Source organism: Leptonychotes weddellii, chromosome 9 (assembly GCF_054177405.1).
Source record: "Leptonychotes weddellii isolate Sample4059 chromosome 9, ASM5417740v2, whole genome shotgun sequence".
Taxonomy (NCBI): Eukaryota; Metazoa; Chordata; class Mammalia; order Carnivora; family Phocidae; genus Leptonychotes; species Leptonychotes weddellii.
The window spans coordinates 22,136,866-22,163,997 of NC_138377.1; the positions used below are offsets into that span (position 1 = coordinate 22,136,866).

The window sequence follows — 27,132 nt, forward strand, 5'->3', positions numbered from 1 at the left end:
TCGACAGACCTGGTTCAAACTTTGTTTGTCCACTGCCTTGCTCAGTAATGCCCTGGGGCCTAAATTAATTGACCGTTTTGAGCCTCAGTTTCCCTATTTGTAAAATAAGGATAAAGACCCCTTACTGTGTGGGTGTATCATATCATAAAGATTAGGAGCGAGAATGGCAAAGTGTCAGGTTCCTAAGAGGATCCCAGAGGGGTCGTCTTGGGGCCCCCAGAGAGATGTGCTATGTGAAAAGAGGCCCCTGCTTTGAAAGCTTTGTAGACTCTCCAACACCAACGTCCCTTCTCCCCACCACTTCCCAGAGGAAATCTGCCCCTCTCTGTAGGGTTTTTTCCCAAGGTGAGGAGGACCTGCAGCTCTGTGCACTGGGGTGGGTATGTCCCCCATCGTTGTGTCTGTGCACTTTTCCCCAACTCTGCGGCGACCAAAGAGCCCCTCCTTCCCCCCCTCCCCCCCAGGGCTCTGCTGCCCACTCTGCATTTCCACCACGTCGAGAGCGGTCTTCCAGTGCCCAAACGCTCCAGATTCTCTCTTCTGGGCCTTTGCACAGGCTGATCCTCTTCCTTGAATGCTCTTCCCCCACATCCTATTCCACCTAGCAACTCCTACTCCCATTCCTAGAGTCGGATTAGATGTTCCCTCCTCCGGGAAGCCTTCCCTGAGTGCCCAGGCTGGCTGGTGCCCTTCTTCAGTGCTCCTCCAAGGCGCCCTGGCATTGGGGCACCCAGCTCAGAGCAGGCATCAGTGGCCCTGCATCCACACTGGTGGCAGGGATGTGGGTGAGCACTCGGGCCCCTCCAGGCTGAGCCACGGTGAGGGAGCCAACGCCCAGCCTGCTGGGCCCCTGCATTCTGCCTTGGCCTTGTCTCTTCACGAGCTGGTGGGCTCACTCAGGCCGCTGCTGCTGCCTTACCACTCGGCGCAGGCCTCCAATAGCTCCCTGCAGCTCTGCGCGCCTCTCTGCCTGGCATCTGTGCCCTCGGAGGCCGAGCCCCAGCACGTCCCTGTGTCTACACGACTGATCTCGCTGTGGCTGGGCCCGCCCTGACCTTTCTCTTCCTCTTTGAGTTCCTTTTAGAGTATGTCTTGCCTCTTCCATCTTCCCAACTCTTCAGCCACGGCCACGGCAGCAATTTGACCTGGGCCAAGTCCTGCTGTGTCAGGGGAGGGAGCCCAGGGGTGCCCGTCTCCTCCCCAACCCCCGAGGTGGGCACTACATGCCGGGTCCCCCCCACACTGCTGCTGGAGAAGCCCACCCCTGCAGGTACCCCCCTCCTGACCTGTCCCCCGGGGTGAAGGCAGTGACTCACAAGGGAGGTGGGCGTGGAGGAGGTGCTGCTGGGCTCCATGTCAAACACCGTCTCCATCTCCTCCTCGGGCTGCAGCAGTGGGCAGAGATGTAGAGGGTCACAGAATGGGGGTGTCCACCCTCTGCTCCCTCCCTCCCCAAATCTGCACTTGGTGCTCAATGCCATCTTCTGTTTTCCCAGAACTGCAGCCCTGGGCTGCAGCCCGAGGGGACAGAAAGAGGACCGGGATGCTGGTTGCCCTTCTGAATATTCCATCCCCAAGAACCATAATGGGGGGAAAGTAAGGAGAGTTGGCATTGGGATTCAAATATGAGCTTGCTCGGACTCTCGTAAAGGCTTGACTTCAATTGTCTCTTCTTTCCTCCTGGGGCTTCTCCTTCTCTCTGAGACCAGTCCGACATCATGGTTTAGGTCCCCTGCCATTTCCCTTCTCTAGAGTGGACACCTGGGCCACCAGGTCACATGGCATTGTTGGATTGGGAAGACAGAGCCAGAGGCATGGTCCACTTTGGTTCCTCATGGCACTCGAGCCAGGGATGGAGGAGGGGCCGGGCAGAGAGTGCAGTGGGGGCCTAAGCCCAGGGCCCCCAGATGCAGGGCCACTAAAAGTAAAAGGATCCTCTTCCAAGAGGCTCCCTCCTTTGACTCAGCAGGATACCAGAACTTTAAATTAACTTCCTTCCTTTTCTTTATATACAGTCATTTAAATTTACTATTATAGTCAGAAAACCTGCATTCGTTGGCATAAGCAGAAATATAAATGAATGTGAACCAATAGAAAAATGGGTAACCATGAAAAATTTAAAAAAATGTTTTAGTCCCCGGAAATCATTCTAGCATGTCCGCACAGATGCGCCACTTTGGGAGATGCCCACGGAGGGCACACAGCATTGTTGGCCTGGGTCTCGGCAGGCAGGGACTGGCTCCCTTCTCTAACGACTGGCAAAGAGCCCAAGGGGTCACAGGGCCCAGAGAGCCTGGCCTCAAGTTCAACAGACTGGGATTGCTAAAAAGTATGATAACTAACCCCCTTCCCCAGGGCATCATCCTTCTCCGCACCCACCCTTCCGCCCTTCATCCTCTCTCTCTCAAGCCTCCTTCCTTGGACTGGTACTCACAGCTCGGTGGCTGGACAGGCTCGCACTGTAGGAGGGAGGGATGGGCCAGCAGCCCGCTGTTTGGAGGAGGTGCCAGAGGGGAGAGGAGGAGGGGACAGCTGTCTTTTAAATCTCCCCACCACTCAAGGGGGCCGGTGCCTGGGCCACGCAAGGGCACACACACATGCACCCTGAGTTTGCACACCCCATCATCGGAAAGGCAAGAACCTTTCATCTCTGTGGCACCGTGGGTATGCAGGTTGAGAGGTAGCCTAGAGCCGTGGCCCGGGGGCCAGTGAGAACGAACGGAGGAAAGGAAGGGTAACTCACCTCATAGTCAGATACCCCCTGGAGCTTCCCCAGAAGAGTGCTAACGAAGGCGATGACCATGGAAATGATGAGCGTGGAAAGGGAGAAGAAGGTGATGGTGTGGAGTGTACCTGCCAAGGAGAAGAACAGGCCGTGGGGTTTGGTGCTTGAGGACTGGAGCTGTGGGCAGTAGTCTGCCAGCCGAGATGTGGGGTCCTTGGGGTCCCCCTCAGCACCTCTGTGGACGCTTCGAGTCCAAGGCAGAGAGGCCCCTGCCCCAGTTCTCCCCCTAGCAACTGGAGTCAACGCACCTGGCCCATGACATCATCCCTCAGTGCTATGGGACCAGTTTGGAATTTGGCATCTTATGGATATGAAAAAATTTAATTGCCTTAAGTATCCACTCAAGTGCCCGTGAGACATGTCCTTCTCCACCCGTCAGTTTCCGTCCCACATCACAGTCCCGGGGCAGTAGCTCCGGGTGACTCACTCATGCAGTGGCCCCAAATATAGCCCCCAAATACAGTCTCTGACCCACGCCTGTCCCTGCAAGCTCCCGCGCCGGCCCTCACCTGTGCTAACGGCCCTGGAGAGCGAGCCAGAATGCAGGTCAGGTACATTTCGCTCGGGGATATTTGGTAACTTTTTTATGACACCAGTTTTCTACTGAGGTAAAGATTAAAAATCAATCTTTACAGGGCGCCTGGGTGGCTCAGTCGGTTAAGCATCTGCCTTCAGCTCAGGTCATGATCCCAGGGTCCTGGGATCGAGCCCCGCGTCGGGCTCCCTGCTCCGCAGGGAGTCTGCTTCTCCCTCTACCCTTCCCCCCTTGCTCGTGATCTCTCTCATTCAAATAAATAAATAAAATCTTTAAAAAAAAATCAATCTTTACAGTCAGAGGCTAACCCACAATGATGCTGGTCATTGTGTTCCTATAAAAGCAAAAATGGCCAACAGCTTCGGTATCCAGCCATGGAGAACTGACGGAAATGGGTAGAATTAATTCAAAGGCCCGTGCTCAAACAGAATTTTGAGTAACACAGGAAATTGCTCAGAACGCTATGTTGAGTGAAAAAACTCAGGATACGGGACTGAATGCTATGAAATGGAAATCATGATTTTGAAAAGCAAGAATAAACCAAAAAGCCCCTCCTGCTCTGCCGTCTCCCCCAGACTGTGCACACAGAATGAGGTCTGAGCGCAAAAGACAGGCTCCAGGGGAGAGGACAGGGCATTCAGATCTTGATAATAAATGTATAGTCTTTTATACTTCGGAGAAAAATTATTTTTAATAAATGAAGTCCGCTAGGTGGCAGGGAAAGGCAGGGGGATAAGAAACGGGGAGACGGCTGATAGATGGGTGATGCACAGAAGTAACTGGGAGCGGAGCTGTTTCCAGCGGCCGCCGGGACAAGACAGTAAGAAAATACAGTTTCCTTTCTCCAGTCCACTGAGATGATGAAGGTCCAGGGTCCCTGAGGGAAGACCAGTGTGGGGAGAAGGCAGGAAGCCATCTGGTGGCAGAGAGGATGCGCAGGTCAGTGGGAGCTTCCTGCCTCAGAGGGCATGGCTCGCATGTGGTCCACAGGGACAGGGACAGCAGCTCTGTGTAGCCAAGAGCAGGGGAAAAGCTGGCCCCTGGGGCAGGCCCCAAAGCCTCCTCCAGTTTTTAGGCAATCTGGAAGACCAGGCATCCCTAGGATCCCAAGGGGGATGTCACGGGAATTGAGCCCAAGAGCTGATATTTCATTCCTGCCAGCCCTGAGTTAGAATGAAGGAGTGTGACGTTTCTTGCTCTGAGGGTCGTAAACCAAAGTGCATACCGTACCGTGTTGGTCCAAGCCCTCCCCTTAGCCTCAGAGGTCTGCTGGGACTCTGGCGCGAGCCCTAACTGAGGCCTCAAGAAGCCACCTGGGTTGCTGCAATCCGTGAGCAACCCTCGCTCCCCCCAGGCCTTCTCTGCTTGCACAGAGCAGAGGTGCTGCTGAGGGCTTTAGGCAGCAGTGGGGAGCAGGCAGGGGCAGGAAGGCCAGGCAGGCCTGGGACCCACCTAATCGCAGGATGGAGAAGAAGAGCATCCAGAACAGACCCAGGAGCGGTGCGAAAATGGCCTGGTAGACCGCGGCCATGTGGATCTGCTCGTTGAGCTTGGTGGGCGCGTAGGAGTAGTACATGTTGTAGCGGTCCGTGATGTGCTTCATGCACAGGTAGAGTAGCCCTGCGGGGCCGGGGGGGGGGCGCGCACTCAGGGGCTGCGGCCACAGCCAGGCCCCCCCGGCCGCAGAAGCCAGATCCGGGTCTTTCCGGGCAGCGAGGGCCAAGGTCGGGCCTTGGGAGCCCTGTGGCGCCGACTTCCGGGACCCCAGTTTCCCTTGAGCCCCCAGAGTCTGTTCTGCCAGTTGGGTGAAGGGTCATTCCTTCAACAAACGTCCTGCGTGAACAGCCATCCAACCTCCCCTGACCCGCCCCGGCCCCTGCCTGCTCTGCTGACAGTCTGTCCCCGCCCGGCCTCCTCATACTCTGAGGGTGGGGGGCTCAACCCCTCCTCCCGGCCTGAGGGTGCGCAGCCCTGGGGGTGCCCGAGGGAAGCCTCACCGAAAGGGACGATGATAGGGCAGGTGATGCTGTATGCCACCACCACGCTGAAGACATTCATCATCCACGCATACTCACGCCCATATTGGAAGTCCATGGCCTGGCTCTGGGGCGGAAGGTGGGGGTCACTTGAGGTGGCCTGGTCTCCTTGCCTCAGGCCTGGAGGCGGGCTCCCTGCCACCCCCAGCCCACCTCGCGTCTCACCTCGGCTTCCTCATGCCCCTAGCAGGCTCCCTTCCTGACACCCTCCCCCAAGGGAAGAGCTGTGCGCAGGGAAGGGCCCGGCCCCCACCTTTCTGATGTGGACTCTCTCTGGCTCCGACCTGGAGAAGAAGAGGCGGGTGCTATACAGGAAGAGGGACCCCAGGCGCAACAGCTCCATGCCCGTGCCCAGCAAAGCCGCCGTGATCACATAGTTGACGAAGAAGGCGCCGTTGTCCGGCAGGAACACACACCTGGCCGTGCGGACAGTGGAAGACAGCACAGAAGCCAGAGGGAGAAGGAAAGGGCCGGGACGTTGGGAGGGGTGTGGAGATGGGGATGGAGACGGGAGGGGGGGTGGGGAGGTGGGGGGCGTAGAGAGGCGGAGAGGGGTGGAGGGTGGGCGTGGAGATCGGGGGGTGGAGGGTGGGGGTGGAGATGGGAAGAGTAAGCTTCATATACACATGTGCCCCCAGCCCAATTTAGGTTAACGCACACCCTTCTGAGCAGGGATGGGGCTGGTCTACATCAAGTGTGGGTGTGTTGGGAAATACACTCTCTGGCTTGATCTAAAGCAGGGGTGCTTGAGCAGGACCCACAGACCCCAGAGAGTCCATGGGGAGAAGCTTGGGGGTCTGTGACCTTGAATGTGAGCAAATGAAGGAGACACGTGTCTTGACATTCATGAGCTTCTAACTGCAATGTACCACTTCTTTCCATTAAGAACGTGGGCAACAAATCACAGCAACATCAGCTCTGGCTATGACCCAGTCACCAGTTGCAATCAGATATTTTCTTGGGGCGCCTGGGTGGCTCAGTTGGTTAAGCTTCTGCCTTCGGCTCAGATCATGATCCCAGGGTCCTGGGATCGAGCCCCACATCAGGCTCCCTGCTCCGCAGGCTCCCCACTGCTCCTGCTCTCTCTCTCGCTAGCTCTCTCTCTCAAATAAATAAATAAAATCTTAAAGGTATTTTCATAGCCCACTGCAGTTAGTGCTGATATCTGACAATACCTTTGCACTTACCATCACTTCAAAATGATGGTAGTTATTAAACATGCAGCTAAATTAGATGCGCTAACTTTACGTGAATGGAATGTTCCTGTCCGCAGGCGTGTGCTTGACCTAGCTGACCAACTTCAGCTAGGAGTCGTTCAGCCAGCTGAACGAATGGCCACACTGCCTGTCCTCACGTTGGTGACCCAGGCATCTCTGTTGCCCGTCGTGTCCCCATCTACACAATTCTGTCAACTTTGAAAGGAGAAATCTGTGAGCTCCCTGGATATATTTCAAACTCCTTCAAAAACTATTCTTTCTTGAAGGCATCAACATTGAGGCATGGACCTACAACTCTCTTCTCTCTCATACATAAACTGTATCGAAGATACTGACCTAACCAAAGATGAACTCATTCATCTTAGAATAAAAGAGTCCAACTTAGCACAAGTATAGTTCAGTTGCAGAAACCTTAGAGAATTCTGGTCCTTGCCCTATAAAGCAAGCTTGAAAGCTTGCACGTCATATGCAACATTACATCTTTGAAAATTGGGATTTTTTAACATTTGTAACCTAATACCAAAACAAAACCAAAATTGGCTGGATGCCCAACATGACGCGCGTGTTGCTTCGTCAAAGATCCCTCCGCGCCCCCCAGCTGAATGTTCTGCTGGCTCAGTAGCCTCAGGGTTCACACTGATGCGTCTAAAACAATAAAATGTAACTTTAGCTTGCTTGTATTTAAAATGCATTGTCCTCTTATTAAACGTGCGAATAAAGATTTTATTACAAATGTACTTTTTACAATATTTTGATAGCAATATTTCAGTATAATTGGTTTTCTTTGTAATCCAGGTATTTCGTGCATTTAAAGACATCTATTCAGAGTGTATATAAAACTGGCAGAATCTGAATAAGCTCTGTGGATTGTATAATGTCAGTCTCCTGGTTGGGATTCGGCATTATAGTTGTGCAAGATGTTACCAGAGGGGGAACTGGATGAAGGGTACACAGGACAGTGTGGGGGCAATTTCCTGTAAATTTACAATTATTTCCAAAACTTCATTCAGAGAATGAAGGGATCCCTGGGCTTTACCAGATTGCCAAATGGGCCCCGGGCCCGGGAAAGGTTAAGAGTCTGCTTAATGAGAGTCTTTGCATGCATTCATCCCTACCTGTGTGAGCTAATGAAGACGACATGTGTCTACCTGGCATGGACCCCTGGGAGCCCCAGCGTACACGGGGGCACTCCTGGGGCACATGCTCTAGTACTCACTGGAACCTGATGGACGCCTGCTCCAAGTAGTAGATGTCAAAGAGCCACCGGAAAAAGACATCCAGACTAGAAGCAAGAACACGGTACGCCCTTTAGTTAATGAATCTATGAGCGGAGGCTTGGGGTTCAGTCCCTCTTGGGCCTGGCTTGCCTCCCTCTGTCCTCCCCGGCTCAATCCCTAGAGACTCTGGCATTCTGGTATTCCAGCTGGTCAGTCCATACTGCCTCTCTGCCTTCTTAATGCTGGGCCACCCCTGCCCCGAACACTTTGGCCTCTCATCTCAAGGCCGCCTCTTCTAGCAAATCTTTGCCAGCCGTTTTTCCCACAGTGCTCTCTCCCTCTTCTGAATTTCCACTGCACATTGGCTGCGTTTTTCCCACCTGGGGCTGTCAGTTAGCTGACAGACATGGCTTCTTGCCCCAGCTGGATGATAAGCTCTTTGAAGGCAGAGTTCATGGCTGACCCCTTAGGGTTCACAGGATACCTGGCTCATGCTAGGCTCATGACCGGCACTGGACTGTCATTTGAGGAATGGATTTGTAGCGACCACAGTAGGCCTATAGTATCTGAAAGAGGAGGTTCCAACTCTAGGGTGAGCCTGTCTGAGAGAGGGATACTTGGAGGGGAGGTACCTGGTCAGTCCCATTGAGGGCAGAATAATCACCATGAACACCAGAAAGATGTAACACTTGTTCACGATGATCAGATTCTGGCTTGATCTAGGAGAGAACAAACAAACATGTGCTAAGAACCAGAGGCCTAACTACAGAATGGGTGGAAAGCAGAGACAGCGACCTGGCCTAGACAAGGGCTGGCCAGTGCCTACCAGTGCCATCCACAGAGAGCACTGGGAGCTGTGTGGTCGCTGGGAGGGCGGGGGCGGCAGCCTCAGCCAGCCGCGTCAGCTTGGGGCACAGGATGGGGGGAAGGGCCCACAGGTGCTGCGTGCGTGCTATCTTTGTTAGAGGGACATTACCAACGAGGCTCAGGATCCCTGCAGAGTTTCAGTAATCTACATAAGCCATGTTCTTGGCCAGAGAAAAGAGCAGTAAGGGTTTCTGTTAGGACAAACCTCCTGGCTTACTGCCTGGTCGGATGGTAGGAACTTCTGGTGCAGGAAATCACTTTTGAGACCCGCACAGCCTTCAGGCAAAAGCAGGGATCCTGAGCCTCAGTGCGTGGCTGGAGGCCGACAGAGCAGCCCAAGGAGCGCTTGGTTTGGGCCTGAATGTGCCTGAGATGGTGGTATCTCAGCATTCCTGAGGCCAGAGGCCCAGAGACAACTCAGTCCCCTCTTTAAAAAAAAAAAAAAATATATATATATATATATATATATATATGTATATATCTTAGTCTTTTGGGATGGTTTTGGTTATCAAAACCCATGTCAATTCTATTCCCCAGGCTGGATGGGAGGCCCCAAGCACCAGGCTTGTGGGGCAGTGGGCAGGGGAAGGGGCCGGGGCTGGGGCAAAGTGCAGGGCTGGGGGAGGAGGCCCCCTTCTCACCTGGTCCAGTGGGCCTCTAAGAAGGCGGAGAGGTAGACAATCAGAGGCATGATCACTGTAAATGCCCACAGCATCAGGGAGGGGAAGAACTGGGTTATGACTGGGTTCTGTGGGGGTAGAGTGGGGAAGGGTGGAGAGACATCAGTGTAAGCAGCGCCCCTTCCCCTCTCAGGCCACCCCTGCTTCTCCCACACCTCTGGCCTCTTCTCCCCCCACTTAGTCCCAGAGCAGGTTTGGTTTCCGAGGCTGTGCAGTGGACCTGGCCTTCCTGGTCAGCCTTGCTGGCTAGCAGTCTGCCTGGCTGGGGTGGGCAGAGGCTGACACGCCAAGGTCAGGTGGTGCCCTCAAGGGGCATGGTCTTCTATGCTGAGGTCCCTGGAGGGGCAGCCTGGGCTTTCCCTGGGGACTTCGCCCTCGGGCCAGAGCCAGCTGCTGTCACTGACATCTCTCAGCTCAGAGAGAAGACACTCCCTTTCACGTGATGTCATGTGAAAGGTGCTAGAGAAGGGGGCAGGTGTGAAGGAAGAATCCCTAGGGGAGCTGTGGTGCCCCTGGGGCCTACTGTGAAGCTGACAAGGGGGGTCAGAAGCAAGCAGCAGAAGTGGTGCGGCTTGGCTGTGCGTGTGCATGCGTGTGCATGTGCGCACGTGTGTATTGTGCACATGCATGTGCGTATGTGTGCGTGTGTGTGCGCGTGCATGGGCACGCGTGTGTCGCTGGATAGGGGTGGAGGTCATATGGAAGAGGAGGCCTTCCAGGCCCGTTACGACAGCCTGGAGGCTATAGGATTTGGAAATGGGTGGGGCCAGTCCAGTTCCTCTGCAGTCCCCTGTCATGACGAAGCAGCCTCTAAGTTCAGGGATGGCCCCCCAAGCCCTGGCACTCCCAGCCTGGAGTGGGTGTGTCTGGAGTGAGGGAGGTGGAGGTCCCCGTTCTCCTGGATGGCTGCATTGGAACTGACCTCACTCTTCGCCACCCTCAGCCGTCCCCCTCAAACGAGGGACCCCTAGCTCTTGAAAGTGGGGAGAACAGAGCTGTCACACTGGCCACATGTTGGCAGGTGCACGGGAGCCATGTTCCAGGGGCCCCGCATCCCATCCTTCCCTCATCTCCCAGGGGCCCCCACGTCTGGCCCGAGCAGAGATGGCACCTGCAGCTTCTCAATGGGGCGGGTGACGTTGTACATGTCGATGGTGTTGATGATGATGGCGGGCGTGGTGAGGAAGAAGAAGAAGAAGAAGAGGAAGGTGTTGATTGCGATAAAGCGGGCCCACCAATGGAAGCGGCGGACAGACAGGTGTTTCCTGGGGAGGATGGAGGAGGAAGACGCATTTAGGAAGGAGCTCGGGTCCCAGCCCTTAGATGGGGCCCACATCCAGATTCCTGCATGCCAACTGGAGACCCAGGCTGCCCTGGTCTAATTGAGCCCCCGGGGCCCAGACCTGCACGCACCGGGCCCTGGATCTGCCCCTCAGTCACGTCCTTTGTCAAGGCCCTGGTGGTGGGCTGGGTTTGGGGGTAGGCTGAGGCTGTGGTGCTCAGAAGAGGACAGGGCCCAGCCCCGTGGGCAACAGAGTAGGAGAACAGGCCCCTATTCCTTTCCCACCCTGTTCCCTTCTTCAGTCTCAGAGGAGCTAAAAGGAGAGAGGAGGAGCAGAGGGGGCTTACCAAATGATGTCTTGAGGGTGTGGGGCCAGGGCGACCCTCCAGCAGTAGGATTTGACGATGGTGCTCACGGAGGACTGCTGGGGGTGCACGCCGCACTGGATGTATTTATAATCTTCCCGGATGCTGCGGAGATGCGGGGAGGAGACAGAGGTCTCGGGCTGAGGACAACGGGCTTAGGAGGGGGTCTCACGCCAGGGTCCTACAGATGGCCCCACTTCCTGGGGATTCTCGAAGCCTTGGGAATGCCTCCCAGGATCTTACAGTTTGGTAGCTCCTAAAGCCTAGTCCCTGGAGGAAAGGGGCAGCAGTGGGAGGGACTACCTGGGAAGGGAGGGGACCACGTGGTTCTCAGTTAAAGTCTTTTCCCCTTGACAGCAGGGACAGCACAAAGACATGCTCTTGCCTCGAGGTTGACGGGGGAGGCACTAACTTCAGCCTCATCTTAGTATTAATAGCTACCAACTGAGCTCTTTTTGTGTGCCTGACACTGTGCTAATTGGCAATGAATAGAAATCCCAGTCGAACAGATTACTAATTTGAGATGCCTGAAGACATAACCAAAGAGGGGCAAGTGCCGGCACTGAAGTCTTTGGTCTTATTCACATTTCTGCTGTAATTAAACCTCAGATCCTTTCTGCTGGGTGACAGTGTCTCAGAAAAGAAACAGTACTGGGGCACCTGGGTGGCTCAGTCGGTTAAGCATCTGCTTTCAGCTGAGGTCATGATCCCCAGGTCCTGGGATCAAGCCCCGCATCGGGCTCCTTGCTTGGTGAGGAGCCTGCTTCTCCCTCTGCCTGCCACTCCCCCTGCTTGTGCTCTCTTTCTCTCTGACAAATTAATAAAATCTTTAAAAAAAAAAGAAAAGAAAAGAAGCAGTATTGTCTTACATTGGTATACTGTTTTATAGCACATATATACTAAATAGATCACATATCCCTTCTTAACCCTCTGGGAGGTGGACAGGGAAGTTTTAAGCAAACCAATTTGACAGATAAAAAATTTGAGAGTATAAGGGACTTGCGAATTGCACACAATCGCATTTGACTAAATTCTAGGCTGTTCTACCTGTAGGGTGCGGGTGGGCGAGGACAAAGTGGTGTGTATGATCAGGCTCCCTCAGAGAGAGGAGGGCCCCCACAATCCTCAAGGGACTGATGCCGGGGTTCTCATCTATTTGATCCTATCCTAAGGATCCTTCCAGAACAGACCCGATTGCATCTAATCCACTGCCTACCAAAGTAGAGCTGCCAGAGGCAGGGGCAGAGGAGGGAGGAGGCTGTAAGGCTATGAATTAGGGGAGGCCTGCAGCAGGAGAGCAGAAAGAGCAAGTAGAGCTTCTCTACCCTAACTCTGTCATTTGTGGTGAGGAAAGGGGTGATGTGTAATGGGGAAAAAATGGATTCATTCTTGTCAAGGCCTGGAAGAGGAACCAAGATGTCTACTCTGACCACCTCCATGCTGAAGCAAGGACATACGGGGATGGGGAGCCCAAGGGCCTGGGTATCTCTGGAGACAAGCTGAGTCTGGCAGCTGTGGGGAAATGGATGCAGACATGCTCTGAAAAGCAAGATGGCGGCTGCCTGTGAGGAGCACGGAGGGGTTGAGGGGTGGTCAGAATACGGCAAACTGGAGGGAGGTTCTCTTTCATCTCCCCTTGGCTGGAATGGGGGTGAAAAGAAGATGGTTCCAGAGAAGCAGAAGCCCATTCTCAGGGCTGGGCTGGGCATAGCAAGCCGCTGGCCCCGGCACTCACTGCTTCGTCATCCTGGCGTCCTGGAAGGTGACAAAGATCAGGTCCAGACGCTTCAGCCGAACGCGGTTGAGCTCAGCGTTGAACTCGTCAGTCAGCTGCTCCTCCAGCTCACTGTAATATTGCTCTGCATCTACCTGGGGCGAGATTTGGCCCTCAGAGCTGGAGAAGCCAGGGCGCTAGGAAGGAGCGCCGAGACATAAGGCCTCTCTCCACTCAGGTGGTGGGCCTGAGGCCTTGGTTCCGTTCCCAACTCCCTTCAAAGCCTGGCAAAGAGCTCAGGATCCCAGTGGGCTCCCAGATCCCGGCTCAAGAACAGGAGAAGGCTATGACTCTGAAATTAGCTCCCTGCTCTTAGATCGGGGGAACGTGAGGCACAGCTGGGGGCTAGGGGATGCTTCTGGACTTGGGCAGGACTCCAGAGGAGTGATAGAATGCGTCTCCAGCATTTTCAGGAAATGGAGATGATTCCTTTTCTGGACTGGCTAGAGTTCAGTCCTGCCCTGTGGCCTCCTCCCAGCCACAGTGGTTGGGTGAGAAGATGGAGCCCAGTGCCTTCAAATGTTCCTGTCCTCGCCCTTTGAAAGCCTGAGGCATGGCAGCCTACAGCAGTCTGCCATGTTCTCTCTGGTCCTCCCACCCAAGACTGGAAGTGGGCAAGAGCAAGCCTCCTTGGATCGCTCCAGAGGGGATCCAAGAAAGGCTTCAGCTCCTCCACACTCTCCACGGGGATGCAGGGCATGGCAGAAAGGGAGGGAGGAGCCAGGAGTCACAGCACCAGAGCAGATCTGAATGGGGCCGGAGGGTACCGAGCCCCGGACAGAGCTGGAGACCCTGTGCCCCAGCCCCTCCTCTGCCGTGTCCCTTGATTCCCCGGGCCAGGTACCTCCTTGAAGCAGGTCCAGCACTTGCAGAAGCACAGGCGGGAGCAGGGGTGGGTCTTGATCATCACCTTCCCGCTCTTCTTGGCCTTGGCAGTGTAGTAGAGCCGGCCCCGCATCGCGTGGCGCCTGTCGACCGGCGGGCCATGAGAGGAAGCATCTTGTGGTCCGGGGGGCCAGCAGCGCCACCCCCTCCCCTTGCACCCCCCAGCACAGATCCAGACAGGCCCTGCTGCCGACTCACCTCTGATCATCCAGCTCGATCAGCATCCTGACGTCATAGCAGAAGTGGACTCTGGTCACCACGCACCCTGGATAAGCCTCACTGTAGCCACAGACACAGAGGCTGAACCAGCCTGTGGTGCTGGGGATGGGCCATACTACCCCGACCCCCACCCAGAACTACAGCCCACAGGGCCGGGTAGCTCAGCTGCCTGTGGTCCCTGGTTCTTGGATGGGAGACTCTATTCCTCGTTCCTAAGGTCAGATTTCAGAGTTGATCACTGGTAATCAGAGATTTGCCACATCCTTCCCGGATGATCCAGAATAGGGCCAGCAGGCATAACTGGAAATTCCTGCCCATGAGAGATAATTAGCTCCTGGGCTAGGAACTTGGGTCGCAAAAGATGCCCCAACATGACCTGCTCTAGATAACTGTGGTCCAGGAGCTCGCCGGGCTCTGTGGTTGGAGCAATGAGGGAAAGAAAGAAAATTATACCCCTCACCATGCAGGAAAGCCCTTGACTTCAGAAACCCTGCTCTGGCCCCAGAGCCTCTGCCATTCTGGAAGGCTACTCCTGAGCCAAGTCCAGGATGGGCTACCACCTGGGGTGTCTCTCGCTCTACCATCCTATGCCAACTTACTACCGACATGAAGATGTAGGCAGGGTTACCGGGAGGAGGCAATCCATGCTTCAGCCCACTCTGAGCCACTTACTGAAAATGCTTAATGATGATTTCTGGGTCTTGGATGTCCGTGGGGACATAGGTGATCATTAGTGTCCTTGTGACCTAGGTGGGGAGGGCAAATGCAGAAAGAAGACTGATTACACAGGACTCCCGGATGTCTGGGTCTTTGGTGGCCCAGAACTGTCTGGAGTAGGCCCACTACTCAACAGGCTGCCCCCTCGCTTCCCTGGCCTGCATCCCTGACCTCAGCATGGCTGTGGGCTGTGGGCAGTGGGCAGCTACAGGCAGGCAAGCCACATCTCTGTTATTCTGTGGGACTTGCTGCAGGCCCCCTGCCAGACAGCTGAGGTCAAGGGAGAAAGAGCCAGGAGCTGCAGACAGGGCCAGCCAGGGAGGAGGTCCAGAGTTCCAGGACCGACAGACGGTGCTCATGCTCCTGTGCTGACTATCCCCGCCATCATTCTGGCCGCGCTGTCGTCAGCGAAGTAGGGCCGTCCCTAACATGAGACTGGGCAGGGGAGTTGGAGTTAGGGAGTTAGGAGGTGAGGAGATAGGAGGTGAGGAGAGTTAGGGAGTTAGGAGGTGAGGAGAGTCTGGGGAGGGGATGAGGAAGCCCCTCAAACTTCACATTTTATTCTGTGAGTGGGAAACGTCGTCCTGAGTCATCCCCTCAGGGTGACAATCTGGTAAACTGAGCTTCAAGAGATAGGAGTCTCAGCAGGAGCTTCTGGTGATAAGAAGGAAAGCTGAAGTAGCTGAGTCCAGACTGGTCAAGGGTGCCCAAGCCTCTGTGCCTGCAGGCCAAACGCATTTGGGGTAACCTTTCAGGGGTATGTGGATTTGCGTTCTGGGGTAGGGTAGACTGAATCGGTCCGTTAGGACGGATGGCATCGAGGGAGCTGATCCTACTCCACTAAAGCTCTGAATGGCTGAGGACAGAGCCAAGGATGTTAGTTGTCACTGTTTTCCTTCCCCACCAGAGCCAGGACAGCCGGCATGCTCCCTCACTTGCAGGTGCTGGTGCTGGGGCTGGAGCTGGGGCTGGAGCTGGCGCTGGGGCTGGGGCTGGGGCTGGAGCTGGGCTGGAGCTGGGGCTGGGGCTGGGGCTGGGGCTGGGGCTATGCGGGTGCTGGTGCAGGTGTGGGTGTGGGTGTTAGCTTGGGTGGGCAGCACTGCCAGGCCCACCTGCAGCCCCTCAGCCTCATCTCTACACCCCAAGGGCAGCTGTGCACATTAAACCCTGGACTGCCAATGTTAGCCAGCAAGGTAAAGAGTTAAAGCCCCGAACGCAGCCTCAACCAGTGATGGCCAGGGAGCTGGTGGGAATGTGCGGACTGCTCCCCTAGGCAGGGAAAATCTAGGGTGCTTGTTCTACCCGACTCCCAGGGTGGTGAGAGTCGCTCCTTAACCTCTCCCTCTTACCTGCATCTTCTTTTCCATGCCACTTCCCCACCCTCTAGTGGTTTTTCCTAGGATCACCTTCAAAATAAGTGAATGCTGTGCAGACTCTTATCTTAGGGCCTGCTTGGGAGGTGGGGTGACCCAAACCAGGACAGTGGGGCTACCTGGGCCGGGCCCTGGGCTCTCTGACCTCAGAGACTGTGGAAGGGCAAGGACCTTGGGCACTCCCCAGCAGGGGACACTGAGCACTGAGGATGGAGGTGCCTGCCGGTCCAGGGGTTTGTGAAACTTTTAGTTTGTGGATGGCTGGGACTCAGGGGTCTTCAGAGAGGGGCCGGGCAGCCGGGCAAGGGGTAGGAGGCCCCTGGGAGCAGCTGTTTACCAACCGGTGTGGAGGCGTTCCAGTGGCTTACCAAGCAGGACAGCTGTGCGAGGTGCCGGGTAATGACTCGCCGGGCCAAGGGGAGGAGGCTTGCCCTGCTCCGGTGAGACTGCCCCCCACAGGTGTGCGGCATGTGCGAACTGGGATGCCTCTGAAGGCCGGGAGCGCAATGGTCCAGCGGGGGCCGGCTCTGGCTGGGAGGGAGCAGCTCGGGAGTTCTTTTCACTTACTCACCTTGTAGCTCTTCTTGGGCACGAACCCTAAACAGTGATGAGCCATGAAGACGAGGTTGATGAGGAAGTAGAGGAAGGAGAAGCAGCTGTGCAGCCACAGGACCTTACTCCTGCCGGGAACCAGACACGGGAGGGGTGAGACCACCCTCTCCCACCCCAGGCAGTCTCCCCCTGCTGCCCTCCGGCACTGCCAGACGCTTGGCCACCTTGGAAGGGGATGGCCGTGGTAAGAAGGGCAGGCGGGCGCGCCAGCTACCGCAGGCCAGCATTTACTGAGTGCTTACTGTATGCCAGACCCAGGGTGGGACTAGATGCTTTCTGTGCCTTTTCTCACCAGATTCTCACACCCTACGAGGGTGCCACTGCGGCTACCTTCATTTTATCCATAGGGCAATGAGGGCCAGAGGCAGAGGTCACTCCCAGCCGTGGCAGCACTGGGAGGTGAGCCTGGGGCAGAGGACGCCCAGGGACTCCTCACCACCACATCGGGCTGCTGGAGGCTCCAGCTCATGCTCCCACAGCTGCCAGGCAGCCCAAGTGGGGGGCCATCAGCCCTCAGTGCCGAGGGACGGGGGGGTCCTACTCGGGCCCTGAGGGAGGAGGGCCCAGCGGATTCGCTCTACCTCTCCTGGGACAGGAAGAGTGGTGGCACCAGGGCTCTGGGCTCGAACGATGCTGTCCCAAGGCATCCGGCCAAGAGGACTGTTCAGAAATAGGAGCCACCTTATTTGGTGTTGTCTGAGAAGAGAAAGCTGCCTTGCTTCAAAATCTCTCCTCAACACTTGCCCCAGTGCCTGACATTTCACCGAATATTCCCTATCCAGCTAGGTGTCCCCGGAGGGGGCAAGTTTCTCTGGACTCTGAGGAACACTCCAGCTCTCTGCCAGTGTGGACTTATGGATGTTGAAGGTCTTTCCTGCCCTATTAAAACTAACATCTTGTCGGGAAGGCGTAGGCACCTTACACCAGTGGCTGGCCTGGGAGAACCTGGTGAGCTCCGGGGTTGGCAGCACCAGGGGAGGGGCCACCTGGAAGGAGAGGTAAGAGGATGCCATAGCCCCATCCTGCTGATTTGGGAGCTTGATGGATTGCAGGGTGCAGGGGGAAGTGGGGCAGGGATGGGTGAACCCCCACTCACACCTGCTGGACCTGCCACTTCAGCTTTGTCAGGAAGTCGGCCACACGTGGCCAAGGACCCCCAGCGGGCCTATTTTCTCAGCGTGGACCGGCAGGGCCACATGTGGCTCAGTACACATTGACTGAGCCACCAGCTGGGTCGGCTGCTGGTGAAATCCACGAATCACGTCCAACGTTTGTTCCTCCCCTGCTTCTCCCCAGACTAGGAATGCAGCTCGGGGTGGGCGGGCACTGCCCCGGACCCAGGGCCAGCTAACAGCAGAGGCGGGGCATGAAGCCGGGTCACATGGGTCCTCAGCCCCCCCACCTCCCCCCGGGGGTATGGGAATTGGGTCTATGCGTTAGTCATTAGATGAGGGTTGACATGCACTATTTTTGGGCAGGAAAGAATAGCTCAAGCCTCTGCTTGCTACAGGGTCTTTGCCACTTGGGCGCTGGATGTAGTAAACCAACAGGACTGTCTTTCCAGGTCTTTGGAGTGGCCAGTTTGGGTGGTTCTACCTATTACAGATATGGGGACACTGAGGCACCAAGAGAATGCAACTTCTGGCCTCCCGCTCAGTACATGGGTCCCAAGGAAACCAGGCCTTTCTTAGCAGCAAAGCAGTGCCCACGTTTTCGACCCACACGCTGGACCTTCTCTCCCCACCAATGCCCAGCCAGTAGAACGGGAGGTAAGAGGATCAGGTACCTACTCTATGGAGACATTGACGATGGTGGTCCGACCAAAGTGGCTATTCCAATCTGGAAGAGAAGAAAGTGGCTGTCCTCAAGGCTGGTTCCTTGATTGAGTGAGTCGAGGGGGCTGCTTGAATTCAAGGTTCCTGAATGCATGCCTGGGGCCTGGAGATGTTTGCCCATGTCCTGCCCTTCCTTCTCGTTCCCCAGAACTTGCCTCCAACTCCCAACAAAGCCAGCAGAGGCCTCTTCTTCTCCCTGGGACTACTGGTTGAGGCTCTACAGCTGTGACGTGAGACCAAGTCTTGGTGTGGCATCCCCAGTGCCCAACTGGAGCGTGGCAGACACCACCAGTAAGCACCTACTGAAGGAGCCCAGGGCCCCGCCATGAGTGGAGGGATGAAATCAGCAAGGCTGTTACCACTGGCAACAATCACAAGAATGTCACGTTGCCTCACTGGGACAGAATAAATCCTTCTGGCAAAGCGCATTAGTTTGTCGGTGTAGACACCTCTGAATGTTATGGAACGTGTCCAGAAATCCTGCATTAATATAACATATACGTTATATACAATATATCATCACCCACACACTAGCTCTTAGGAAAGAGAATTTGGAAAGACAGAAGTTGCTGACTCTGGTAGTGGTATTTGGTGGCGCAGACAGCGCGTGCTACCTTGAATTAACTGAAGTCTACCTCTGGCTGAGGAGAAACAGCCCTGTGAGGAAGCAGGGTACCACTGGCTGCCACCCGGGCATGGTGGGCGCTACACGACCCCACCTAGCTACACAGCCTCCAGCCCTGCCCCTCCTCACGTTGCTAAGTGAAATACCGGCTGTTATTCACTGAGCGCTCACTACGAGCCGGGCACCAGGCATGCATTCTCTCCCAATCCCCATGACGGTTGAGGACCCGACGCCCGGGGAGAGTGATCTGCTGCAGATAAGATGAAACAATTTGTGAGATTGGGCGAAGGTGTTTTCTGGGAAGCAGATGTGGGTCAAAGTTGGGGAACCAAGATTTTTCTGTCTTCGAAGCCCAAGCCCACAATGTCAGTCTGTCCAAAGGACTTGCCCTTTTATAACAAGCATAGCGAGACTTCCCAGGAGACCCAATTTTGCACTTCTAGGGCTGTGTCTGGTCACCGTGCAGGTGGGGAGAGATCAAGTTCAAGGATCTCTGCCGTAGGTCACATGCCATAAAAAGGCCTCGCAAGCACCTGGCCAGGTGTAGCGCGGGGCTGCCGATAAACCTTCAGTTCCAGGCTGAATTACTATCGCACGCCTGTTGTACCAAGGTCCTGAGCCAACCTCGTGACAACGGACGTCTCCTCTCCAGTCTCCACGTGGGAGAACTGAAGTTTGGGTGGCCTCAGCTCACATCACTAATTTTGAGAAGTGGAATTCAATTTTGGATTTCTAGACTCGAGACCCACGCTCTGTTCTGTCTCCCGGGCTGCTCCTCTGCTCTGGGGGCCCAGGGCCCCGGGCACACTGAGCTCCGCCTACCCAGAACGGTTCCGGTGTAGTTGACAGGCAAGATGATACCCAAGGAGGGGATGCAGAGGATGAGCACAAAGATGATGAGGTGATACTGGAACATGATGTAGATGCGGGCATCATCTCCACACTTGCTGATCAGATCCTCGTTCCTGGAAGAGACACACAGACAAGGACATTCCTCAGGGGCCTGTGAGGCCACAGGTATACTGGAAGGAGGGCAAGGAAGAGAAGATTGTCACCCTACCCCCAAGTTTTTATTTTTAATTTTTTTTTAGAATGATCACCCTTTGTCTTAAAGCCTCTATCATGCCTGAAATGTATTTCACTGAATTTCACGGGCATATCCAAAGTCGAAGCTGTTACACACACACGCTTGGGAATCCAGAGGCACTTTTGAAATCATGCAGTCATTCCATCTTTCCTTGCTTCGTGTTGAGTGCTTTCTATGGGGCGTGCACCAGACCAACCAGTAGTGATATGGAGAGGCATCCGATTTTTTTTTAAGTTGTTTCTTTTATTTTGTTAATTAAAAGGGAATTCTTTTTTTTTTTATTTATTGAAAGAGAGAGAATGAGAGAGAGAGAGAGAGAGAGAGAGAGCATGAGAGGGGGAAGGTCAGAGGGAGAAGCAGACTCCCCGCTGAGCAGGGAACCCGATGCGGGACTCGATCCTGGGGCTCCAGGATCGTGACCTGAGCCGAAGGCAGCTGCTTAACCGACTGAGCCACCCAGACGCCCCTAAAAGAGAATTCTTTTTTTTTTTTTTTTAAGATTTATTTATTTGAGAGAGAGAGAGAGAGTACATGACGGGGGGAGGGTTAGAGGGAGAAGCAAGCTCCTTGCTGAGCAGGGAGCCCAATGCGGGACTCGATCCAGGGACTCCAGGATCATGATCTGAGCCAAAGGCAGTCGCTTAACCAACTGAGCCACCCAGGCGCCCCCTAAAAGAGAATTCTTAAGGTCACAATGAGATATCACTCCACACGGCCAGATTGGCCAAAGTTAGAAAGACAAGAGCAAGTGCCGGCGAGGGTCCGGGGGCACTGGGCGCTCTCCCCCACGCACGGGTACATACTCTGGCACTGCTGCTTTGGCAAACGGTTGGTATTATCTAAGGACACTGACTACATGCACAGCCTGTGACCCAGCAACTCCGCGCCTCGTTTTATTCCCAGTGGAAACACATGCACATCTATATCAAGAGACATGTATAAGAATCTCAGATGCATTATTTCTAACAGCCCCAAACAACCTAAATGTCTACCAAAGGTGGAAACGGACACAAGAATTGTGAGATACAGGGGCGCCCGGCTGGCTCAGTCAGTGGAGCGTGCGACTCTAGATCTTGGGGGTGTGAGTTGAGGCCACACACTGGGCACAGAGTCTACTTTAAAAAGAAGAGTGTGAGATACATATGTATATGTATATATGTGAGATCTATATGTAATGATATAGATATAGAATGAAATACTGTACAGAGATAAAAATGAAAGACCGCAGCTGAACTTCACAAACAATGTTGGGTGAAAGATCTAGGCACAAACAATACATACAAATGTTTCCATACACAAAGTTCAAAAATAGGCGATACTGAACTATGGAGAGAGAAGTCAGGATACGGGTTGTCTTTGGAGAGGGGGAGGTAGGGGGAAGTGACAGGGGGTTGGGAGGGAGCAGGAGGGGGGCTCTTGGAGTGCTGGCAATTCTAATCCTTGATCTGCTTTGCTACAACTGAGCTGGACCTTGATTTTTGTGCACTTGTCCATATGTGTGTTATACTTCAAAAAGAAATTTAAAAGCAACACACGCTTATTACAGAATTTTGGGGAAATACAAAGGAGAAGAAAATCATTCCCCTAGAATCTCATCCAACCTAAGATAATGACCATGAAGCACTTTGGTCCATTGCCTTTAGTTTTTTGTCGTTGTGCCGGCTGAATTTCGTGACTATAATATAAACAGCATTGGATGTATTGTTGTGTTGCTTAGGTTTTCATCTGAAGCCTCTTCTGACTGTTTCGCGTTTTGTGTAAATGTTTTCATGGCTGCACAGTGGTAACGGTGATAGTGGCCTCCATTTCCAGGGCGCTGGTTCATACCCAGAACCAAGGTGGCCTCCCCACTCGGCTGGTGGACGTCCCAGGGTTTACTCACCCCTGCGCTCCGGTCAGGCTTGTAGGGAGTACGCAACTTCTAGCATCCAGTCCAGGATTCAGATTTATTTTTAAACAATACTATAAAGAGCATATCTTCAAGGCGTTTCAATAATCCCCATTTAGGGAATTATTTAGAGCTCTCGATTTTTTTTTTTTTTTAACTGCAAGCCGTTAAAATACTTCCTGCCCTGGACTTGAGAATTAAATCCCAAGAATGGGGTGGGTGGGAACTGGTGAGAAGGCGGGGTGCTGGGGAGCAGGAACGAAGGGAGAGTCCTGCTGCAGGCTTGGGTGCCAAGACCTGGTCACCTGACAGGAGTGAGCCTCAGACAGGGTGGGGCTGAGAGAGGCCCCAGTCTCAGGAGGGAGCCGAGACACCGACCCCCTGCCCAGAAGTTCCAGCCACCACCCTCCTCCTCACAACTAATTCTCCTCTTGGCTCTAGTCGCTTCCCTCCTGTTTCCTCTTTCTGGAGACCCACTGCATCCATTGTCCTCTCTCATCTTCGAATTCACAGCCACCTCTCTCCACATCTTGGAACTACCACCGGGCTCAAGGGCACACTGGCTACTCTGAAATACAAGAAACTCCTCAAGCCTCCATTCCCTGACCTGCTTCCCCTCAAGTTCCAGCCAACATTGTCACCTTCCTCCTCCCGCCCACCTCTTCCTCTGCCTCAACTTCACAGACACCTTACCCAGGAACCGTTCCCCCAACGGAGACCCAAATCACTGACGTCCACTGATGTGCACGCCCTCTTCGTGCTCTCGTTGCACTCAACCAGGAGTTCGGAGCTCACAGGCTGCCCGCCACACCCTCGAGGCCTTCAGGGAGGCCAGCCCTAAAGATCGCCGCCTCTTCCTCCTGCCCCTGCGACACTCTTTTTTGATCTTGCTTCCCGTTTTGGGTGACCGATCTGCTCCCACAATTTCAACTATGACCTTGTGCACCCATCTCCCAGGCCGCGCCCTCCTGCTCGGCCTTTCTCCAAAGCTTTAACGAACCCTGTTTTTCAATAGCTTGCTGGTCAACTCGCGGGTTTGCCCTAGCCATAATTCATCATTCCCCCAACTCCTCGTATCTCATCAGCATCCAACTAGTGGCGTCACCATCTTCCCCAGAAACCAGACTTGGATCACTCCTTTTCTTAACCAGTTGGAGACCAGATGGGAGGCCATCTGCCTCCTCCCTTGGTCAGCACCCCCTCTCACCTGGACACTGGAAAACCCTCCTTAGGTGCTCACCTTGCCTCTGGACTTGCTCAACTGCCAGTCCCCCCCATACTCCTGCCTACAAACAGATTCTCACCCTGAGTATCCTGCTCAAAATTAGGAATTAGCTCTTTACTGCCTCTAGATCAAAGCCCAGGATTCTTAGCATGGCAGTCAAGATCCTAGCTGATTCTTCTAGGCCAATCTTTTAGCCTCTCTCTTGAGATGTATCCTTCTTTCTAGCCACACCAGACTGACCATTTCTGGATGCTTCGGCCCATCTCTGTCCCAAATCTTCACTCATGCAGTCCTTTCTTTGTGATGGGCCCTCCACTGGGCCTAGTGTGGAAACTCTTCCCATCTTTCAAGGCCTAGCTCAAAACTTGCTTCCCCTGAACCCCCTAGCTGGAATTAATTTCTTGTTCCCCCAAATGCCCTTTGTCCGGCAATAAAACTTCCCTATTATGAGTGAGTCTTGTTAACCTTTGCCTCTCCAACTAGACTGCTTGGGCATTGTGCCCGGGGACTCTGGCGTCCCTGTCCCTGCTCAGGGACTGAGCTGTCTCAGCGGCGTGAGGCTGTCTTCTAGACCCTGCTCCTAAAGGATGCAGGATGCACCGTGCAACGGCCAGCCATCCTCCCTTCCCGGATGATGTGCTCCCAATGGAGGAGCCTTTGGGTGGAGTCAGGTAGGGGGAAGAGGATCCTCACCCAGACACACACACTGTGCACACTGACCTCCCCTGACCTGCAGGTCCGGGCACGCACACCTGAACAGCTGCACGCGGATTTGCACCAATGTAGCGATGTGCCTCTTTTATTTCATATTTGCACGCACACCACAGAGTCACCTACCACCCGAAGTCTTACGCTTCTCTCCTGCAACACGGACACATTTTTCCCCACCCTGAATACACCCATCGACGTGTCAGCAGATGGCAGAGAAGATCCAGAAAGTCAGCCTCAAGCTACTCAGGACTGAGGATATGGTCAGCTCAGACAGGCGCAGGCGCCCTGGGATTCCTTCCCTCTCACCCCTGCAAAGGGCTGGCTAACGTGCCACCCTGCCCCTGCCCAGCATTCATGACTTTGCTAAACCTAGGAACCTAGAGCCAGCCCGGACAGCCTCCTGAGGTCACCAGCTCCAAATGATCATACACCCTAGTGGTCATTTTTTAAAAAAAAAAAAAACACCACTTTTTTTTTTTTTTTTCCAGTAAATGCTTGTTTAAAGGGGAAAAAAAGTAAGATTCCCTAACACTGTTGACAGGGATCGCGTCTCCGGAGGAGGGCTGGAGGTGGACTTTCATGTTTCTCTGAATGAAAACATATTTAATGTGAGCTTGTGCATGTCTTAAAAATTACCAAAGCAAAACCAGAGAAGGTGCCAAGAGATAAACCATTTCCCCTCCACTTCCCCTGCGTGTGGCTAAGATCCCCGGACCACACACAAACTAGCTGTATCACTTCCGGTGGACCCTGATGAATGATGAAGGTAGACTGGGGTGGGGGGTGGGGGTTGGGGGCAAGGCCACAGGGACTCCCCCATCAGCAGGGTTGCAGCTCAGACACCAGAGGCTCATGGTCCTAAGCCCAGCTCAGGGTTCCCAGGGCCCAGGCACAGTGCCCTTGCCCCCCTCAGCAGGTCTGGAGAAAGAGAGGCGCCCTGAGGTGGCTCGTGGGGGTGAGGTGGGGTCTTGGGAAAATGGAGGAAGGCTCCCAGCCAGGACCTTGACTGGTGGGCGTGCAGGAGGAAGTTCTAGGAGGCTCTGCCAAGAAAGCAAGTTAGCAGGCCCAGTCCGGCCCCTTGCTGCAGGTGGCCTCGGATGGGCCGCGAGGCTGCACCCTAAGGCAGGCACCAGGCAAGAAAGGGCCCTGGAGGAGGGGCTTGGAAGATGGGCAGGGCAGGACAGATGGGGGATATTTAGGGAGTGCCCAGGAATGTGCAGGGCTATGAGGTGGCGGCAGAGCCGTGTGCACAGGCACGAGTGTGCGTGTGTGTGTGTGCACGTGAAAGCATGCACACACACACCGTGGGGGCACGGAGAGCTGGAAGAGCCCTGGAAGGTGCCCAGCTGAAGCGGGGCGGAATCAGGAGCGGGAAGTCAGAATGCTGAAGTGCGGGGGAATCAGGAGAAACAGGTGACCTGGGGTCTGTCTCCCTGCCAACTGGGGTCCGGCCCTAAAGAGATCCAGGAGGTGGGGTGGGCAAGGGGCTGTCCCTCTGTTATCAAGGCTGAGCCCTTCTGCCCGCTGTGTTCTTTCCCATTTCAGTATGATGAAGGATGCTCACAGAAATAAAGCAGAGAGCACTGCAGGAAGAACTTTTTTCCTAGGGTGGAGCTCATAAAAGTGTTTTTGTACGCGTGACTAAGTGGTGCCTTCCTGAGGGCTGTGGGCTATGTCCAGTTCCCATCTCCCCCTCCCCCCCGGAACCCCAGAGGGCCTGCTCTGCCTGGGCAGGGCTGAAGTGGTCAGGGGGAGTGGGGGGTGGGGCACAGAACTCAGGTCCAGCCCAGACCTGCGGGGCAGCAGGCTCCACTCCCATCTTCCCCCAAGTAAGGCAGCTGCCAGCACAAGCTCAGAAAGTTCAGGCACAAAGGGGCGCCTGCATAGGGCTCAGTCAGTTTAAGTGTCTGCCTTCTGCTCAGGTCATGATCCTGGGGGCCTGGGATCAAGCTCGAGCTCCGCATCGGGCTCCCTGCTGCCACTCCCCCTGCCCCTGCCCCTGCTCTTGCTCGTGTTCTCTCTCTGACAAATAAGAAATAAAATCTTAAAAAAAAAAAGTTGAAAAAAAAAAAGAAAGTTCAGGCACTTACTTCATGGTGACTGTGTTGAAGAACCAGGAATAGAAGCCCTGGGGAGAAAGGAGAGAACATGTGAGAAAATCCAGCCCCAGGCCCGCCCTCCAGCTGAGTGAACCCAGGCAGCGTCCATAGGGGTCTCCTTCCTGGCAAGAGATGGCAGCGAGAAAGAGCTCAGATTCTGGAAGGAAGTGGGCTCCAACTGGAATCTGTGGTGACTGTCCAGGAAGAAGTCTCCCCAGACTTCTGTGAGTTCACATTCCTGCCATGTGGCATCCTGTTACAGGAAATGGGGGCTTTGTGGGCCTTGGACCAGAGGGAGAGAAGGGATCCTTTTTGTGCGGTGGACATCGGCTGCTTTTCTGTCTGTCCCTCGTTGCTTCCTTCTGGAAATGCCCCCCACCCCATGCATATGGCCTGGTGGGCTGTCCATGAAGTAGGGGTCTGCCACCAGTGGTCAGTTGGTCAATGGGAGCATGACCCAAGTGGGGCCAATCAAAATTCTCTTAGGGGGATTGATGGGGATCTCGGGAGAGGGAGTCTCTCTCCACCTGAGCTCCTGCACCTTGGTGAACACCATGGAGCCTGCAGGGGCTTGGTGGCATCTTTGATGCCACAGGCAGGCGCTTGTCTGAGAAAAATAGCCTGCTCAGAGGACAGAGGGCCGGAGGGGGGATCCTGGTGTTATCTCTGGACTCCCTGGATCTCCCTGTACCCAAGGCAGCCACTTCTCTTTAATTTTCCCTGACTCAAGCCACATATTACCTAGTTTGAGCTGGGTTTCTTCTCTCTTTTTTTTTTTTTTTTAAGATTTTATTTATTTATTTGAGAGAGAGAATGAGATAGAGAGAGAGCATGAGAGGGGGGAGGGTCAGAAGGAGAAGCAGACTCCCCGCCGAGCAGGGAGCCCGACGCGGGACTCGATCCCGGGACTCCAGGATCATGACCTGAGCCGAAGGCAGTCGCCCAACCAACTGAGCCACCCAGGCGCCCTGGGTTTCTTCTCTTACATCTGAGAGTCCTGCCGATTATGTCTTTCTCTCAGGGTCTTGCTGTCTGGTTTCTGGGTGGTAGGGAAGGGCAGCCTCAGTGGTGGAGGGGTGGGAGGCCTAGAGAGGTCGT

At 54.6% G+C, this 27,132-nt stretch overlaps 1 protein-coding gene across 5 annotated transcripts in view; it reads right to left on the bottom strand.

Annotated features, from left to right (window-relative positions):
• TMEM63C (transmembrane protein 63C) overlaps window positions 1-27,132 on the bottom strand; it is a 68,114-nt gene that overhangs the window by 2,329 nt on the left and 38,653 nt on the right. For 3 of the 5 annotated variants that reach the window (XM_081830162.1, XM_081830164.1, XM_081830163.1), the window contains 18 exons: window positions 26,026-26,063; window positions 19,847-19,989; window positions 18,355-18,403; window positions 16,524-16,632; window positions 14,535-14,608; window positions 13,842-13,922; window positions 13,603-13,726; window positions 12,720-12,853; window positions 10,967-11,089; window positions 10,449-10,602; window positions 9,299-9,405; window positions 8,423-8,509; window positions 7,790-7,855; window positions 5,610-5,772; window positions 5,318-5,423; window positions 4,773-4,940; window positions 2,744-2,853; window positions 1,317-1,385 (listed from right to left, as the gene is read on the bottom strand). In XM_081830162.1, coding sequence (XP_081686288.1) covers window positions 1,317-1,385; window positions 2,744-2,853; window positions 4,773-4,940; window positions 5,318-5,423; window positions 5,610-5,772; window positions 7,790-7,855; window positions 8,423-8,509; window positions 9,299-9,405; window positions 10,449-10,602; window positions 10,967-11,089; window positions 12,720-12,853; window positions 13,603-13,726; window positions 13,842-13,922; window positions 14,535-14,608; window positions 16,524-16,632; window positions 18,355-18,403; window positions 19,847-19,989; window positions 26,026-26,063 — 1,905 coding nt within the window. Of the gene's footprint in view, window positions 1-1,316; window positions 1,386-2,743; window positions 2,854-3,976; window positions 4,237-4,772; window positions 4,941-5,317; window positions 5,424-5,609; window positions 5,773-7,789; window positions 7,856-8,422; window positions 8,510-9,298; window positions 9,406-10,448; window positions 10,603-10,966; window positions 11,090-12,719; window positions 12,854-13,602; window positions 13,727-13,841; window positions 13,923-14,534; window positions 14,609-16,523; window positions 16,633-17,481; window positions 17,601-18,354; window positions 18,404-19,846; window positions 19,990-26,025; window positions 26,064-27,132 lie in introns of those variants that run through there. The other 2 variants (XM_081830165.1, XM_081830166.1) reach the window with 2 other exon arrangements.